Source organism: Anguilla anguilla, chromosome 18 (assembly GCF_013347855.1).
Source record: "Anguilla anguilla isolate fAngAng1 chromosome 18, fAngAng1.pri, whole genome shotgun sequence".
Lineage (NCBI taxonomy): Eukaryota > Metazoa > Chordata > Actinopteri > Anguilliformes > Anguillidae > Anguilla > Anguilla anguilla.
This window is the reverse complement of record NC_049218.1, coordinates 19,208,055-19,222,873: the sequence shown is the minus strand read 5'-3', so window position 1 is coordinate 19,222,873 and position 14,819 is coordinate 19,208,055. Positions and strand designations below refer to the sequence as shown.

At 41.0% G+C, this 14,819-nt stretch overlaps 3 protein-coding genes across 4 annotated transcripts in view; 1 reads left to right on the top strand and 2 right to left on the bottom strand.

Moving 5' to 3' along the window:
* Positions 1-143: 143 nt before the first annotated feature.
* c18h10orf53 (chromosome 18 C10orf53 homolog) lies at positions 144-1,268 on the bottom strand. Its single transcript, XM_035400062.1, has 3 exons — positions 1,085-1,268; positions 747-866; positions 144-636 (listed from the first exon to the last, which is right to left on the bottom strand). The coding sequence occupies exons 1-3, from the start codon at positions 1,176-1,178 to the stop codon at positions 572-574; spliced, it is 279 nt and encodes a 92-aa protein (XP_035255953.1). The 5' UTR covers positions 1,179-1,268; the 3' UTR covers positions 144-571.
* A 1,780-nt stretch (positions 1,269-3,048) lies between these two features.
* On the bottom strand, positions 3,049-14,237 carry LOC118217564 (choline O-acetyltransferase-like). Its single transcript, XM_035399434.1, has 15 exons — positions 14,070-14,237; positions 13,602-13,730; positions 10,890-11,081; positions 10,264-10,382; positions 9,433-9,486; positions 8,102-8,282; positions 7,185-7,362; positions 6,895-7,064; positions 6,530-6,630; positions 6,061-6,186; positions 5,589-5,711; positions 5,195-5,336; positions 4,929-4,991; positions 4,598-4,735; positions 3,049-4,117 (listed from the first exon to the last, which is right to left on the bottom strand). The coding sequence occupies exons 2-15, from the start codon at positions 13,671-13,673 to the stop codon at positions 3,854-3,856; spliced, it is 1,923 nt and encodes a 640-aa protein (XP_035255325.1). The 5' UTR covers positions 13,674-13,730; positions 14,070-14,237; the 3' UTR covers positions 3,049-3,853.
* The window catches only part of LOC118217565 (leucine-rich repeat, immunoglobulin-like domain and transmembrane domain-containing protein 1), a 32,069-nt gene continuing 26,711 nt past the window's right edge, over positions 9,462-14,819 (top strand). Inside the window, exons 1-2 of one of the 2 annotated variants that reach the window (XM_035399435.1) lie at positions 9,462-9,883; positions 10,923-11,030. The gene's annotated coding sequence lies outside the window, so the exon portion shown is untranslated. Of the gene's footprint in view, positions 9,884-10,287; positions 10,353-10,922; positions 11,031-14,819 lie in introns of those variants that run through there. The other variant, XM_035399436.1, reaches the window with a different exon arrangement.

Below are 14,819 nucleotides of genomic sequence, written 5' to 3'. Positions count from 1 at the left end.
TATCCGCATGTTGCACACACCACTCTGTTCTGACCTGCATTCAGTCCATTTGCAATTCCATGCAACTTTGCATCTTCAGAAACTGTTTTGTGACTTCAGTGACCAACAAAATGACCAAAAAAAAAAAAAGACAAAACAAAGTATCTTTGTGTTATACAGGGGTCTACTGTAAACTTTTTGATGAGTTATGATGTATGCACATGATCCAGTGTCTGGATACAGCCAGCAAATCTGCAACTAGCAACTGCATTTCTGTTTAATACTTGGATTTTTAAAATGAAGTTTAGATGCATCTCCATTACCTGGATTGCAGCCTGGAATCTGCGTGAAGAGATGACATTGACAGACCAGATGAAAGGTTTTGAGGTAGGCTAAGCAGCTGAATTTTAAAAGTTTTACTTTATACAGGATGAGTTAACAGTCATAACACTATAGCATCTGAAATCGCATTCTACTTATTCCCTTGTGTTTTGTTTCGTTTCGTTTTTACAAAAAATATAATTTTTATATTGTATAAAAGATTCCTCTGATTATATACGGATAAAACATGCAGGAATTTCCACCCAGCCGCTCAGTATGCGTCCTTCACAGCGCTTTTCGCGTCCTGGCAAAGTGGATCCAGTCTGCCATCACCTCCTGAGGAAAAAGTCAATGAGTCCAGACGAAGCCCCCGTAAAATGAAAAACCTGAACTGCCCAAATGCAAAACAATACAAATAAACATTAATATTTTAGTTAAAATCTCACCAAATTCAAGATCCCGTATGTTGCATGCAAAAACACATTCACCATTGACAACAAGCTCCACTTTGTTCCAGTCTTGTATTTTCTCGAGGACGCAGCGATGGCCATCCTCTGTCAAGGCGGCTTGAGAATTAAGATAACAAAAATAACCCAACGCGTGAATTGGAGGTGGCAGCATAACCACAGGAAAGGCCTGTTGTGAGATATATTTTGCTAACTCGGCAGAGAATTTATAGCCTTATACTACGAAAAGCTCTTGCTAAGATTACGTATGTTGAAGTGGAGTAAATTAAATATTTGCTAGTTATGGCAGCGAATATTCTATCACGCGCGATTCTCACCTTCAAGGCCCTCCAGACGGAAAGTTCGGTATTCCACGGTGCCACACGATTCATACGGGCCATATCGCACAATCACCAAAGAGTTTGGAGGCATAAGTGATTTTAGCAAGGATTAGACTGAACTCCTAACTCAGTTAGCACTAAACAAATGGCACCGTTTGTTTCTTAGCAACAACGAAGCGTCATCGCTATGGAAGCAAGCACTTGGAAATTTTCCCGACAGGCTGCACTCAGTGCTTGTTCAGCGGCCGGATTCGCAGATGTGTTCTTCCAAAGAAAAACGAAATTTATTCACTTACAGACTTCAAAACCTTCTTAGCTTATTAATATATCTTTATCATTATGCCCTACAGGCATGAGATCGAAAACTATTCACTGCCCAAAAGTGTGGTTGTAGCCTACATAATAGGGAACTGTTTTCATTCAGAGTGTTGAGAGCAGCTGAATTGATGGATTGTATGTCACCACACTTCAGAAGTTTCTTAAGCAAAAGTACCGCCCTTCCTCTTGTTTCGCATGTAATTGTTTTCCAAATAAAATGTTGAAATGAATTTCACCCAGAAGTTCTATAGCAGAGAGCTCAGTAAAGAGAATCACTGTTGTGTGGCTGCTGTACAGAACTGGTTTCTGTCTGCTCTGTGTGACAGCTCATAATCAGTGATGAAGTGCCTGATTCAGTACCTGATCCCTATCTTAGTGTACAACTGTAACTTTTTACACAGCCTTATAACAGTACAATAATGAATTGGACCATCTGTCACGATTGTTTTTAACGCGATCAAACAGTGCATGCACACTGGGTCATGGTGAATGCTTGTGTTAACGAGGCCTGAACGTTTGTGCAGCGTGCTATTCTAAAGGGGATTTACAACATATGTGCGCTCTCCTCCGTGATAACACCCACTCATTAAAACAGTTTTTTGGACTAATTATGACAAATGCCAAGTTCACTGGTATAGAGAATACCTTGGTACAGACAGCAGTGTATAATAAGTTTAGTTAAGGAGTGTTTTCACATGGTGCTTCACAGTGGGTTCATCAAGTTTTGATGCTAGCCCAGGGTTCCAAGCTAGCACTGTATTGCAGGCTGACGCTGTGCTTTCACTGAAAAGCAGTGGCCTCCTGAAACACCTGTGTTAACATTTTCTGTGCAAACCCTGCAGTTGAGCAGAGAAAGACACTGAAGGTCACTGTGAAGACGACAGCCTGCTACCATAGAAGGATGATAGGCCAATAAACAAAAGAGTGCACAATTCAGCCCTTAATGTGCAAAGGTAACTCAACCAGTCAAACACAATCCTCCTCACAAGGATGTATTCTAAGCAAATTTTTGCATGCAACTTTGATGCAGGTGAATCTTTGAAATACTGTCATTTAATTTATGTGCAGCCATCCAAAAGGATCCCTTTAACGCTTTTATTAATTAAACATGTTGATGGGTCGAGCTCCGATCTGGAGTTAGATGGATCCCGGGCGATGGCTGAGATCCCCAGGTGTAAGCAGCAGGATCTGGTGATTCACAGATAGACTGGATGAGATCTGAAAAGGTCTATGAGAGCAAGTCACTCCATGTTGAATGGGAGGTTAGTATTTGAAATCAAAACTGGGGAAAAGGATAACTACAGAGACTCGTCTTTGGGCCACTTAAGAGGGCCTGCTGTTTGCTGGCTGCCTCTATTACTGAAATACAGTTGAACCAAGAACTTATTTTTTAATAGGATCTCTGCAGAAATAAAGTACCCTTCTGTGCCTCAGTAGCTTTCAAATCATATCCCAACAACAAACAGTCATGTTGAAATCGTAACCAAGCAATTTTCCATCAGAAGGTTGTAACACAGTAATACTGACAGCATTTCACAGCTTTATTCCAAGGCACGACACACATTTTTATTTAACATCAAATGTGATGATGTACATTTAGTTCAATGAGAACTTATACACAAATGTACAACTGTGTTCCTTTTACTACTTAAAAATAAATTATTAAAACACTATACAAACAACACATTTTAAAACGCAACATTTTCACTAATGCGTCTATATTTTTTGTAAAAAGCATTTTTTAAAGTGCAGGTTTATGTCCTCATACTGCATTCTTCATGGTAATTTTATGATTTCCTGATACACTGTAACCCTTATGTATGTGCAATGTGAATACAGTTTAAGCTTTTATGTACGCTGAAATGCAGAGCATATAAATATAGCTAATTAAACATTGACACAGACAGCTATACTCACAAAATACAGACGTTTTACTGTTTAATGATCAACAAGATCATTAAGATCACTCCTAACTTGAATATATTCATTGCATGAATAGTTTTTTGTTGAAACTATAAAATTGTGCATTAAATTCAGTAATATATTTCAGTGCATAACGTTTGTAACCATTATATCAATAATGTTAATAAAATAAATAAATAAATAAATAAATAAATAAATAAATAAATAAATAATTCACAATTTTAAAACATGGCTGTAGTTGTTTGAGGATATGAGTGAAGGGGAAAGTGGACACATTCTGTATACATACAAGACACACTGCTCAGCATTATTAGCATTAGCATTGCTTCTGTGCTTCCCTACAGGTGATGCATCTTCTGAAAATTCATTAAGAGGCATAACTATGTAAAAACCTATGGCAATAGACTGTACTGTAACACAGCCCTGGAAACCTCTGGTTATCAACTGGAACCTGGCTAAGGAAAAAGAAAACAGGACCAGCAGCGTTGGTCTGTGCAATCCTTCACACTCCCTCCAATGGCGTACTTACATTTTTCCTCTCACATGATTGGCAGGTCCTTCACTCGTCTTCCCAGCCTTGGTTACAGAGTTACACAGCTCGCACAGATCCCTCATTTTTACCAGACTGTCCTCCAAAGCCCTCACAAATGCCGCTGAGCTAGTGTCCTGGCACGCCCGGAAACTGGACACGCAGAAGGTCATGTGATGTGACTGAGGGTTGTAGCATGCACCGTAGCCATTGGCAATCACAGGCCCATAACAACAGAACATCTCCGCTGTGGTGGGGACCTGATTGGAGAACCGGAGTATTCAAGAAAGCCAGACGTTTTGAATGACTCACGGGTATGAGTGACAGAATTTAGGCTGAAATTTAACCCGACTGTATCTAACACTGCAGGTCGTCCTTGAGTATTACTTTATCATTATCTCTTACGCAGCATCCTCATTGTTATCTCTTATGCACCCTGGTTATTATTTCCCAGCTGCCATGCTGTGGGATTAATTCCAACAGTAACACTTACATTTACAGTTCCACTGAAAATAAGGTAGAGCTAAACTGTAGTTACATTAAATCCAGCCATAGATGTGCATATGTCCATAGTGCATGTTCATAGTGCATGTTATTTCATAGTTTCCGTGCTCATAATGCATATGTGCAATGTGGGATTGCATGTTCATAGTGTATATGTTCATGGTGCATGTGCATAGTGCATGTTCAAACTGCATTCGGTAGGATTCCTGTATATACACAAGTGTGGATTCCCTCACCTGACTGGTGGAAAGAGTGAACTGGTGGCTAATGAGATATGTCTCATCAGTGAAGATGTCAAGCTTTTCCATTCTCAGCTCCTGTGCCATCCCACACAGCCCCAGTAAGTGGTTATCTATTGCCATGCCTGTTATTGCCTGAAAGAAAAGAACAGGTAAATGGAAACAATGGTTGTGCCAGTGACACATGGTTGCATGTTTAGATACTGAGCACAGGACTACATGGAAAAATTGGTCAGTTACAAATATACTATTTTAAAAATGTTAGTCCACAAATCCAGCATTTTCTCCCTCAGTGAAATAAATGACTGGTGAGGTGAGAAACGCTCACTCGTAAAGTGTACTCAGTCTGAGCCTTGATCGCATCCCACAGCCTCTTCATCTTTTCAGCGTCCTACAGGACACAGCACAAAATATTACAGGGTAGACATGGCAAAGCTCTACACTTCACATCCTGCAAGTGTAAAATATGAACCAAACAAGAGCAGCGGATTTAGTGAAAATGTAGGTAAGAGAGTGACTGACAGACGGCTCAGTGTCCCAGTCCTCAGACTCAGGCCCACACAAACCCATGTTTGGCATGAGAACGTCACGCACCGGGACGGCAGGCTGGTCCTCCCTCATGGATTTGGCGAAGGCCAGAGCCTCGGCGGTGGCAGACCGGATGTTGTCCACTCGCCCGTCTCGAAAACGGCGAAGGGAGGCGCTTTCGTAGGTGGGCCCTAACCGTGCGTGACATCTGCGTAACTCAGAGACAGACAGCACTGCACAGTCTCCCTCAATCAGACACTTCTCTTATGCAACAGAAAACCAGAAATACTCTGAAGGAGGACATAATACTGTGTAATAGGTTTTTTATTATTTATACGAAAATAAACACTTTAATGGTATCTTAAAGGACAAATGTTGATTCTGCTTACCTTTTTTTCTCCCAAAACAATTTGGTCAATTGACTTAATAATCTGACACTGCTGAACAGGCAGGTGCTCACCTGTAAAAAGCCAGCTGCAGGGCCACTTGGATGAAAGCGTCCGGGCTCATTCCTTGCTTTTTGATGAATTCCTTGCCGTAAACTTTGAACTTGTGTACGTTCATGTCCAGGTTACTCACGAGTCTTAATGAAGCAAAAGAGACCACACTGAGAGAACGCTTGTGATCTGACGTATTGATATGATTCCTAAGCAGAGCCCTGCTACTACAGGCAGAGCACTGGCAGAAGAAATACTGTACTGTGCTGGGCTGTGTCTGTACGGGAGCTGAGCAGCGGGAGACCTGCCTGTGCAGGCAGAGCACTGGCAGAGGGAATGCTGTGCTGTGTCTGTGCCTGTACGGGAGCTGAGCGGCGGGAGACTTGCCTGTGCAGGCAGAGCACTGGCAGAGGGAATGCTGTGCTGTGCTGTGCTGTGCTGTGCTGCGCTGCACTGCGCTGTGTCTGTATGGGAGCTGAGCGGCGGGAGACCTGCCTGTGCAGCGAGTCGGCGGAGGATGCCAGGAGCCCCTGGCTTTCAGGAGAACATGTCCAGTGCAGTCTTCTCGGGGTGGGAGGGTGTCTCGCACGGGTGCAGCTGCTGGGCTTTGGACTTTCTGCGCTGTAGGAGTGCACAGCCACATACAGACAGAGACTGCCTTGTACACGTGTGTTCTGTCCATATACATCTTATCAGTGTGTGGGTTATGACTTATCCCATTTCCCTTTTTTCTCAATATGCACAGCAGCTACCAACAGAAAACACTGTACTGGACTGTTATGTCTGTTAACGATGAACTGTTATATCGATGTGTGCAGTGCATAGTGCACATGTGTTCCTACCTGTGATTCTGTTTCTGTCTGAAAACGAATCTTCCCCTTAAGGACAATAAAGCTTTAATCTAATCTCAAATATCATGAAAGATGAATAATCATGACTTTAAGTTTACGTTAAGGTTACTTACATATACCTCAGGAGGTATTCAGTGCACTGTACAAGGACAATTCCTTCAAAGGGCGAGTGTTCACACACCACACCACATGCTCCGTCTGCACCTACGATGAACTGCAGGCATGGATAGCATATGAACCAAACCTTTATGAAGATCCATTTTAAATGCAGTGGTGTTGATTGAAGCAAAATATAACAGTCTGAACTCAATACATCATTGCTTTGGCTGACAGGCTGATTAACAGCCCTTCATAATGCAAGGATAGTTAATAACAAACCAGCCTGCTGGATTATGGGTCTACAGGGCCAGAGTGGAGAAACACAATAGTGCTGAATGGATCTGTATATACTCTGTTTTTGTAGGGTAAAAATTTCTACCTGAAGGGCCTTGTCGTACCAGCGGTTTCCTCCATTTTTACAGCAGCCCCCACCGTGGAGCATCTGCAAGGCTCGGTTTGTGTCACTGAGCTCGACCCCGCTGGGATCGTCCAGGCACACCAGGCAAAGGCATCGCTCCATCATGTCCAGTGAGTCTCTGTTGGTAGAATCTGAAACAAAAGCCTCATTTCGAATTTTCCACATTGATCTTCATTTTAAACTCTGTTCAGACAGCACATTAACGTGGTGAATTAGTACTTTGGAGAATGGAGTAATCACTGGTGCCGCACCTTTAAGCAGTGCATCTCGGGCTTCAGCCCACTGCGTCCTCCTGTCTGAAGTGAGCAGGCCAATAGGAGCCTGCCGCTCCTCCTCTTTTTCCGCCATTTTCACAATCTTCTCCAGCTGGGTGACAAGGTCTGCTTCACTGACATGGCAGAAGTCTATCACCACATTCAAAACAAAGAACTGGAGCAGAGAAAAGAAAAAATGAGCAACTCTATCTTATCAAACCAGCTAATGCCCACGCTATGCTATAGAGCAATCACACCATACCAAACCTTCTCTTGCTAGTGCGCTGATACTGGACAATCACACCTGATTAAGCCTGCTCATGCTACTGCTCTGCTCTGCAGACAGTGTTATTTTTCTGGATACTCATTTATTCAGAATAAATGCTGAATAAATTGTTGGTAAGGCTTTGCCTGTGGTTTTACAAAAAAAGTACAATGATGAGAGGGACTGACAACATAATAAATAAATAGAAACCCTGTATGTTTTTATTTAAATATATATCTGCATTTGTGTATTTTAACACAATTCGTTTCCATATTCATGTTTTATTAAATAAATATGCTTCTACCCTAAGATATGAACTTGGGTACAATGGAACTTGAGATGCCAGACAACTCTTTATGCAATGATGTCAACTGAATAAACTGGCGTTATCTAGTACAAATGTAAAATGCACGCACCTTTTCTTTCAAATTTTCCCAGAAACATCTCAACCAAGCACTTATCCAGACACAGACACCACTCCCCACCTATCCCTTTCCCCTTTCCCTTTCATTTATTAGCCTTGAGTACAATTCAAAGTCCAACCCGTGGAATACGAAGCCAATTTAACCAATGCAGTATTCAGCACTCCTCGGTGAGATGAATGCAGTGAAACACTGTGTAAGGCTTCATGTTTTTAACAGTTTCTGACCTGATTTTTACAGCCCACGATCACATGCTCCCGTTCGGGCGTGGCTCTGCCCTGCCAGGTGACCAGCGTATCCTTCCTTCTCCCGGGGAGACGGCAGGAAGTGAAGAGTCTGTAATACTGCGCCGTGCACATGGGAGTCCCGGCCAGCTGGCCTTGCGCTGACTCCACAGGCAGGACTCCTCTGGGAAAAGCACAGCCCACTCCAAATCTCACCTTTAACACCTGTCCCACACAATTCACTTATGATCATGAACGCAACCCTCCATATTAAAATACACTGCTATTCCTTTTCTCTCAAACAGGAAATCTTATAGAAAACAATTTACAACATGTAGTCACCAATAGGACAGCAGGCACATGCCAGGTACACATAGCAGGCACACGATAGGTGCAATGCTAATAGGACAGCAGCCACATAGTAGCTTTACTGTCGATAGTTGATTTGCTAATGGGATTCAGCACATTTCATTGAAGAATAAAGCGAATCTTGATGAGAAGTTCAACTCTTAGCAGCTTGATTATGATAACAATTGAATCACAGCAGCACATGTAGCTATTTGTACAATAATCTCTTACTGATAATTACCATAGTTATAATAAGATTTCTGGAGCAGTGTGACTTGCAGTATTTGAAAAAGTCTGTTGGGGAGTAGCTGCCTCACATGAGTGAATGCCACAGTCTTGGATTGAATCTGGCCCATGCCGCACACAATTGGCTTTGAATCACCTAAGGGATTATGGGAGAGATTCAGTCGGCAGGGATAGCAGTGTTCATTGTTCAAGCGACCCCTGATGGCCTTCTGGGCGCCTGTGGCTTGCTCGCTATATATGCGTATGATTGGGTCTCCTCCAGCCCCGCTTTGCATGTGCATGGCTTGTGGCTGCAGTGCGAAAAGAAACATCTGGCTGGCACCACATGTTTTGGAGGAGAACTGCAAGTTGTATTCACTCTCCTGATTTGGGAGCAGGGGCATATATGAGCACACTTCTGCGCAGTTTGTGTATTGGGGTTTCCAAATTTTTTAAAAAGAAAAAGGTGTGTTGTGGATATAACTTGAATTGTGTCATTATTGAATATAATTACTTGACTACGATTTTAAAGAATCAAAAAGTTAATATGTAAAATGTAAAGACCTATATTTAGTTTATATATTATATACTGTAGGCTAATATGGTACAGTATATTACATATAGGAGTGATAATCTGGAATGGTCAGTAAAGTTTGGTTAAAGAACAGTAAGTTATATGGGAGAGGGTGCGTAATGATATTCTTGAATGCTTATGGTAAAGACCTCGTACAGCAGAGTGATTGTGTGCTGGGGAAACATACCCATAAAGGAGAGCCTTATATTCCAATAATCCTGAAATGAGACGAGCAGCAAATCTAAGGGCATAAATGTAACAATCAACTGAACAAATATAACAAAACTGCAAATAAGCAATATTTTCTGTGTGAGCATGCAGAATTATAACAGCAAATTCGGGCAATTCTATTTATTAACGGCTGAGGTTCTGCTTGAAGGATTCAACACAAGATGTCACAGGACATAGGGCATATTAGAACCAGAGATTAGAACATGGCTCGAGAACCTGCTGCTCATGGCGTCATTTTCCCCAAACCACTTTAGCGCAAACCACGCCCCGTAGTTGCAATGGAATCGATTCTGAACGTTCGAAATGACGCGACTGACACAGACCTAGCAGCAGGCTACGGCTACATTAGCTTGCTAACGTGTTATGGTAGGCCTTTGCGCTGGCTAGTATGCATCGACTCGTGTACGGTAAGTCTAACTTTAGCAATGCCGGGGTTGTATTAAAATGTGTGATATGAACTACAGAATTGTTGTTGAAGTGGTTTGAGCTAAGTTGAGCTAAGACGTGCAATATTTAACCGTGTATACTTTAGCTAGCCAGCCTACTTTGACTTGCAAAATTAAAACTAGCCCATTTATGTAGGCTATTGAGATGGGTTTCTGGAGTTAGCTGATTAATTAGATAAGGTCTTCCCTGCATCCAAAACCGTAAATATCGTAAAGTATATCCGTAATACGGTAGGCTGCCCGCTCGGCACGACGAACCACGGCCGTCACTTTCAAACTGAATACATGCGCTGGATGAGCTTCACGGTACAACCTACAGAATGGTACCTGGGGGTCCGTACCTGAGGTTGTCACAGCGAGTGCTGAAGGTCTGTTTAGGAAACACGAGTACGGGGCTGGAGTTGACGGGCAGCGCTAACCTGTTACACAGGTACATGTCTTCAAGCCAGTAGTCATAAACCTGTGAATAAAAACAATTAAATAGTGGTTTAGCTCTTTGTAGACAGAGCGGACTATAAGCCCAATGGCACCGAATATGTGCATTGACTAAAACCACAAAGTACTTGTAGATTTACTAATATCATCGAGTAGCTGTACACTTACTAATAATAAGAGTAGCCTGTCGGTTCAGCTTTAATCCTTATTAAATATACTCTTTGTAGGCAGATGGTTAATTGCCTCAAAGTGGAGCCTTAAAAACATATGACTAATTTTGAGCTCAATTAATCTTGCAATATCAGGTGGGTGGACATTGTTAAGGATAATTCATAACGCTAATGAAAACACAACTTAATAGTGATTAGATCTGCCCTGGAATTAAGAACTGTCATTAATTATTCATGGTGGGAAAATCAGCTTTATAATTATCAACATTAAAAAAATTAATTAAAAAAACTATTATTACTTTGTCCGTACAGGTTCTTAAATATGCAGATAGGTTTGAACTCCCATTTTCAGGAGACCATACCCAGTTATCCGTTTTCTCTCTTTTCTCTAAAAGTTTTTTTTGCAGAAATTCTCCCAAGCCTCCTGGTTCTCCAAACTTGTGCACAATCGCTGTGGTCTGATGGAACTTCTCCCTGGTCACCAGGTGCTCCACACATTTGAGGTATGTGTCCAGGGTCTGCTGTAATGGGGGAACAGGAAGTTTGGGCAGGTCCTGTGGAAATGAACATGGGACGTGACTGAAACACAATCCCATTCACTTTAAACATATTAGAACCCATACACACTCTGGACTGTCTGTTCTTACGTATAAGGTACCATGATGTTTCTTCATAAATCACTGGAAAAAGTACTTAATCACTGAATAGATGCATACTTATAAATGGCAATTACTTTTTTTCTGATTGTGAGCTGTAGCTATTTACTCAAGCACACTACTCAAAGATATAAAGACAAATTATTTCAGTACCTTGGGCTCATGGACAAAACTGACTTTGTTTGCTTTGCTAAACAAATAGAAAATTATTTTATATTGATGTTCCCTGTTTAATTATTTCATATTGAAACACAAGACATTTCAGATAGTAACTGATCAACATTTATTTATAAACAATTTAGCGTGTAAGAAGAAATGCCTGGTAAGGAAGCCCTGCCAACATTTTCATGGGTTATTGCAGAATGAAATAATACAGTTCTGCACAGTATTGTGTATGATTCAGGGGTAAATGAATCAAACTGCCAAGAATGAGTCACAGTGACCTAAAAAACATCAGATCAGGGATGCATTACTTTTGTTACAGCGCTGCAGATAGTCATTAAAATGTTATGTAAGTTACAGATACTGAATGGAAAGTCTCAATCCTGATGCTGAAAGTCTTTCCATTTGAGAGCACCCTCATCTGAGGTTCACACACAAGGGGCTGAAATTAGCGGCAGCAACTCCTGTCAGCCAGTAACCGATAACATGCAACATAATGCTGGCTAAAACCGGGTAGAATCAGTCAGGTTACAGGGACCTTAATGCACAAGATTGAACTTTCCAGAAGCCCACAGAGAATGTCTGGGGCCAGGAACACACCCTGACTAATGTTCAAGTAGTTGAGCAAAGACAAGCATCTTGGCATGCAAGAAGACTATGTGCCTGCAGTTATAACACTAGACAGTGAAAAAATGTAAAATGATTCTGCTGTACAAGCAGCTTTGTTACAGTATCAGAGTTGATCAGAATAATTGTATTATCTAAATTAAATGTCATTTACAATTTAGTGTGAGTATTATTCCGCCAAAGGCAATGATGAAATTGAAAAAACACTTCTGGAGGTTGTTAATGCATTATCAGGCTTATACCAGCATTTAGAGTGGTATACAAGTTAACAGAAATGTACCCATAGCACAATGTGTTAAGTGATGTTGAGAATTGAAATCAGAATAGTTTTGTGCTAATGAATCGTGATAATAATTGATTAATGATGTGGACTGAGAGATGTTATTAAATTATTGAATAAGCTGTAATTTGTTAGTTAGTAATAAAATAACAATGAAATATGAAAACAGTAGTGCAGTTACACTGCAGCCTGGACTTGTTCTTGACTCATAAATAAAAGTGTAAAATAAAGTGTTTAAAATAAAATAGGCTATATTAAATACATCAGTGTAAATAAATGCAGTAACTTCAATACTGATTTAATGGATGAGATGAGACCATTGATCTCACAACAGTATTTATGGACTAAAAATCAGGCAGAGTCGTTTTGTTTTTTTGTGTTGTATCGTTTAAAATTGTATAGTATGCTTGTGGTCATATTTCAGACTGTAGTTCAGAGTGCTCACTATATTCAACAATGTACACCCTCTAATACAGGGCTACTCAACTCCAGGTCCTGCCGCTGGAGTGTCAGCAGGTATATTTGCTCAAACCAACCACTACAAAGCCCGATTTCACTGATGAGGTTATGAACCAAGGAGGTAAAGTGATTAGGTAAATCAGGTCATGTGGTGCATGGTTGGAGCAAACACATGCAGACACTGCGGCCCGCAGGACCTGGAGTTGAGTAGCGCTGCTCTAAAATGAATAATTGATTAGTGATATTATTTCCAGGAGGCTCAGGGGATCTGTGCTTTTTTATTATTTAATACTGTCATGGGGAGTTTTTAAAGATTGCTAATCACTTCCGCTTTTATGGTCGGACGGCTGAAGGGCGCGCTGTATGAACAGCCACACCACTGGCGCGCCGTTTCGGCTGCATGTGTTGTATTAGCATTAACAAGTAATAACATTTCCAAGTTCGAAGTACTGTATTTATAAAGTAGAACGATTATTTAATTTAAAATACAAAGAAACAAAAAAACACCCATCATAAGCTTTATAAGAGAAAAAATCTAATCATTTTTGCGTGGTTTGCTTTCAAGATTTTATGAAACACTAAACGATTTGAAGACTTTAAGACGCATGCCCTGCATCTATTCCGCTATGCTCAATGCAAACATGGTGAGACTGGACTCGTTGAGACATGGATCATATATGTGGAGTGTCTCCTTTGGTTACTAATTTATTATTTTTTTTTACAAACTTTTGCATTATAGGACGTTTTAAACGCACATAAAATGTCAGCCCCTGTGTAACCTACGTTGTACTTCAAAACCAATGCACTTCTTCATTATAAATGATCGTTTTAAGTGTACTGCAAAACCAATGCACTTCTTAATTATAAATTATCGTTTTAAGCGTATTTACAGGGTTATTCCGGCGGTCCTCCGGGCGGGCAGGTCCCACAGCAGGCATTGCTGGATGGAGCCGTCCAGACATGGGAGAAATGCGCGAGACACAGGAGCTCTCCCCGCTTTTGTGAAGTTATTTGAAGAACTAAAAAAAAAAGAATAAATAAATAAAAAACAAGAAAACGTGTAATTTGAACGCAGGATTATGAGACTCATTATTCATAACTTTTGCTAAATTGGGGGCATCGTAAGGACACTAAACAGTGAGATCATTTACAGCTCTTCCAATTCATCATGTTTGTCAGGACAGACCACGACCATTTGGATTAGTAGTCGGGCATAACCAACGGAATCAGATATTAACCTGATTGTTTTCAATTGAACATTCGGCCCACAGTGCTTACATTTTGCAGATTGACATTCATTAATGTAATTATATATATCAATAAGAAAAAGTATTTGAGATACTCTGTCATCGCATTACCTGAATAGAAGATGCCCTGTCGGCTCTTGAAGGTCCAGAAAGTTTACACTTTAGCACCGTGTCTCGCATCCATGGTTGTGCCGAGTAAAGAACCTTCGTTTAGCTTTTCTGAGATACCTGGCTGCGAACAAATCATTCCCACACAGTCACACTTTTAGTCTGCTTGCGTTCCACCCAATCGGTCAGTTAACGCAATAAGGATCCTCGTGGGTGCTGTACCGCACCCACCCCTGGCAGAAAAATGAACTCCTCCCATCGAGGTCCATTAGCGGAATACTCGCTTTACCAGCCCATTTAATATGACAGTAACCTGTCCAGCGGCACTTAATGCCAGTTTTGCGCGCCCCTTCAACCAACTTAGCGTTTTCTCACTCTGCTGCTGTAGATTAATTCGATTTTAAAAATTAGATTAGAGTTATTATGAATAGTAGATAAATAAAATAACACCTTCCAAAATTGCTACATTTGCTTATTGAGTTACGTTATATGTTTTTGCTGTGACAGAAAAGGAATTCTCGACGAGTGCTGGTGTGACGGATGAGAATCGCACTCTCGGATAATAAAATGTCCTGTGTTAATTAAACTCTAACAGAGTTTTTACTGTGAGTGCATTAGCGTAGATGGTTTGCGATGCATTTGTCGCCTGCATTTTAAGTACATGTTTCTGCTGTGAGGTATAATCAATACGCTTGAGCTCCCTTCGTTGCCTGAGTGCGCGCGAAATGCGCGACTAACATGTCCAAGAAAAGA